We start from the raw sequence: 4,402 nt of genomic DNA on the forward strand, positions 1-4,402 counted from the left end.
ACAAGTATCATTTAAAGGGGAAGAGAGAGGCAGAAGAGAAACATGGGGTTGTGATAATGCAGCAATCATCAAATATATGCAATGTGGCTGACTTTGAAGATTTAGGAAAGGGGTCATGAGCCAAGAAATGTCAGTGGCTTCTAGAAACTGGAAAATCCTAGAGCCTCCAAAAGAAACACAACCATACTGACACCTTGATTTTAGCCCAGTGATACCTATGTCAGACTTCCAACCTAGAGGACTTAAGACAATAAATTTGTGTTGTTATAAGCCACTACACTTGTGGCAATATGTTACAACAGAAGTAGAAAACTTACACAAGACCTTAAAACATATAGAGTCAGCTCCATATGTCCTTGCCAGAACACCAAATCCTTATGTCAAAAATTTTTCTATTTCCAGACTTACACTCTGTCCCCTACACTAACACCTTCAAGATCTTCTCCCATAGTAATCTTCATTTGTCACCATGTAAATTAGCTGGGTACTGTAATTCCCCATGTAAATCATTTCTGAAAGAGTAAGAATTGTACTTCACTGCTTTGGCTTTCCTGAGACCTACCCCTGGTTAATGTGTGGAAGTAATGTGATATAGGAGGGAGCTCTAGGGGAGAAAAAATACCACTGTATGACAACTACTTCAGATGAGGTAATTGCATGGGATCAAGGCAAGGGAAGACTATTTTTTCACAAGGGGAAGCCTACCAAGGAGCTGCAGAAAAACTTTTGGATTCGTGGTTGTCACTTTTCTCTACAAAATTTTAGCTCCCAGGGTCCTATTCCTTCCTTATCAGGACACTGGTTCCAACAAAGGAAGTCTGCTGAGGCTGCACGTTCAGTCTTCTTTGCAGTTCTGCCTTGTTTATTATAAAATTCTAACTCTTAGCTACAGCAGAATTTCTGCATTTCCAGGAGACATAATAGATGGAGTGTTTCTGAGGAGACCCTTACATTGGATTAAATGCATACTCTCTTTTTATCTTTTCCTTATCTCGAAATACAAGAAGATATCAGCAAAAAATGAGGCAACTGGAAACTACTACTATGCAAATCTTACAATAGCAGAATCAAACTGTAGCTTCTGTAGTCAGTGGTAAACTACTTGGGATGGATTTTGCCTTGAAATTCACAGAAACTAAAAATAAAAAAATGTGATGCATATGAAAAAAGATATGTCACCATAATTCATCATAGAATCCCTAGGTCCGTATCTACACAGAAAAATAGATACCCTTTTTCTCAAGCTAAAGAAATGTCAAAGCTCTTGGTACATAAAACTGATACAAATTTAATAACTTTAATACAATTTACTACAAAAATAAAGTATTCTTAAATAAAAATTTCTGTATGGATAAAAATAATAAATTAATTTGAAATTAGATTCTTAATGATTATGTAATTAGAGACTGTGGGTCAGGTGGATAGTGACAAAAGTTGGTATTCAACCTCACTGTAGAAACATACATTTCATATTCACATTTCAGTTCTTTCTACTACTCTCTTCTCTGGATTGTACTGAAAACTCACTAAATTTTTATCTGTGACAGAAGATATTTCTGTTTCAAAGCCTCAAATTCCTCCTCTAGATTATCACTTTCATTTTTGAAAAGAGAAAATTTACCAGGATAGGAATTTAAGCATATAAACGGCTAACTGAAATCATAATAAAAACAACAAGCCAACAACAACAACAACAAAATCCATAATCACGAAGTTGATACCACTCATGTCAACGTCATGTGTTACTGCGGAGAATTTTTCCATAGGGTTTTTGGCTGTACTCTTTATGAAAGTGATTACCAGGCCTTTCTTCTGTAGTGCTATTGAGTGTATTTGAATGTAAACTTATAAATGGTGGAGTGACACCAGAAATCAACATGAAGAAGGACAGCAAAACACCAGATCAAAACTGCAAGTGGTTCTAGTTATCCAAGAGAGTTAGAGAGACAACAGTAAAAAATAAAAAGCAATTGGCCTGACATACCTGTTTGCACCTGCTTTTGTCTCTTCCTCTACTTAAAATTGACTCAACACTAACCAGTGTGTGTGTTTATACTACCCATTTTCCTGAAGGAAGTAGCACTTTTCCCACAAAATAGGATTCTATGAAATCCGCAATAAGAAGATAATATGCTTTGTTGAATTATGGTAGGTCAATGCAAACTATGAAGAAAGATTTGAAATTTCCATTTATCTTTGGTCTTCTGAAATCAGTTTCTTGCTCCACAGCTTCCTCATGGCATTTTTCACCTCAGCATTTCTCAGTGTATAAATCAGAGGGTTAAGCAAAGGTGTTGCAAATGTGTAAAACACAGTTATCATTTTATCCATGGGGAAGGTGGTTGCGGGGCGTGTGTATATAAATATACAAGGAACAAAGAACAAAATGACTACAATGATATGGGAGATGCAGGTGGAAAGAGCCTTTTTCCTTCCTTCAGCACTGTGGTTTCTCAGAGAATACAAAATGACAACATAGGAGAACACCAGCAATACAAAACTCACTATACAAATGGCCCCACTATTGGACACCAGTAGCAGGTTGGTCATATAGGTGTCTGTACAGGCAAGTTTCAACAAGGGCTGCAAGTCACATAAATAGTGATCAGTCACATTGGGACCACAGAAAGCCGAACTCAATGTCAGAAAAATCTGAACTGAAGAATGCACATAAGCCCCTACCCAGGCTACAGCCACCAACACACTGCAGATACACCAGTTCATGATGCTCATGTAGTGCAGGGGTTTACAGATGGCCACATAGCAGTCAACGGCCACCAGCATAAGGATCAAGATTGCCAGGCAGCCAAAGAAATGAAGTGAAAAGACTTGGATAATGCACTCCCTGAAAGAGGTAGTGCTATTCTTCAGAAGGGCATCCACAATCATTTTAGGGGCTATGGAAGTAGAGAAGCAGGTGTCTGATAAAGATAAGTAGAAAAGGAAGAAGTACATTGGACTCTCAAGTGCCCGGCTGGTCTTGATGGTAACAATTATCAGTGAGTTACCCAACAATGTCCCTAAGTAGAAAAGCAAGAAAAACACAAACACTATTTTCCTTTTAACAGGATCTTGTGTCAACCCCAGCAGAATGAATTCAGTCACATTATTATTTACCATCATGGTTTCACGAATGAGGAGAAGGTACAAGTATGAAATCGTTTATCTGAAACAAAAAAACAAAAAATGCAGGAATTAATGTATGGTGGTATGCAACAGTGTGAAATATTTTAAGCAAATTAAGTTGTGGTGCTATGTGAGAGCCAGTGGTTCTTACTATGTGATGTTATGGGATATTTTGAGCAAAAATAAATATTCCTCATCAGGGACATTCTAGCTGTTGTTTCTTAGTCGCTTCACCTCTTTGTCCCTCAGTTTTTAGTGACCTCTTCATAGGGTCATTTTAAATCTCAAATCAGCTTATGAAGGATAATTTCCTAAATCACTCTTAAAATGCAACTCCTTGTTAACTTTTACATGTTTCTGCTCTTATTGATTTGATTTATTTGATAAGTAAAAATTAGGGATATATGATGACAATGTATTATTTACTGAATTTTTTTTCACATTCAATACACCTCGGGACCCATGTTTTGCATGGCCATTTTTTCAGGCTGCATTTGGGATATATTTGTCTTTCTTATTGATTTTAATGTTATAAAGTCACACACTAATCCTGTCCACATAAATAATGTCTTATTTCTACATATATTTATGTATTACATATTAGTGATGCATACTTATATAAAATGTATATTATTTATAAATATATAACAAACAAACAAAATCATTGCTGACAAGTCGATTCTACTCATGGAGACCACATGTGTTACAGAGCAGGGCTGCTCAATAGGGCTTTTTTGGATGTAATTTTTTACAGAAACAGATTACTAGGATTTTCTTCTGTGATGGTGGTGAGTGGGTTTGAATCTCGAATCTTTAGTTGAGTGCAAACCGTTTACATCACGAGGGGACCAAAAAATATATATCCCCAAAATTACTGAACACTCATTTCCAGGTATTCCACCTTGAAAAAGGAAGCAAGAAACACTTATTTATCCCATTGCTGTGGTGTCAGTTCTGAACATAGCAACCCTGTAAACACTTACTACCTTCTAAATAATCTACTTTTACCTCTAACACCTAAATGATGTTTAGTACTTGACATATTGTAATAAACATAAATGAATATTCTTTGATAATTTGTAATGAGATATCTAGATGCCTTGGTGGTACATGGTTAAAGGACTCCTCTGCTAACCAAAAGTTTGGTGTTTCAAACCCACCAACCACTCCATGGGGGAAAGATGAGGCAGTCTGCTTCCATAAAGACTTATAGCCTTGGATACCCTATGGGCCAGTTCTCCTCTATCCTGTAAGGTCACTATGAGTTGGAATTGAC

General features: G+C 36.7%; 1 protein-coding gene across 1 annotated transcript; it reads right to left on the bottom strand.

Moving 5' to 3' along the window:
- Nucleotides 1-2,190: 2,190 nt before the first annotated feature.
- Nucleotides 2,191-3,123, bottom strand: LOC126063666 (olfactory receptor 4C16-like). Its single transcript, XM_049862091.1, has one exon. It carries the CDS (start codon nt 3,121-3,123, stop codon nt 2,191-2,193), a length of 933 nt encoding a protein of 310 aa, XP_049718048.1.
- Between the last annotated feature and the right edge of the window lie 1,279 nt (nt 3,124-4,402).

This window comes from Elephas maximus, chromosome 20 (genome assembly GCF_024166365.1).
Source record: "Elephas maximus indicus isolate mEleMax1 chromosome 20, mEleMax1 primary haplotype, whole genome shotgun sequence".
NCBI lineage: Eukaryota > Metazoa > Chordata > Mammalia > Proboscidea > Elephantidae > Elephas > Elephas maximus.

Coding starts and splice junctions, on each gene's coding strand:
- LOC126063666 (XM_049862091.1), bottom strand. CDS start 3,123: ATGATGGTAAATAATAATGTGACTGAATTCATTCTGCTGGGGTTGACA.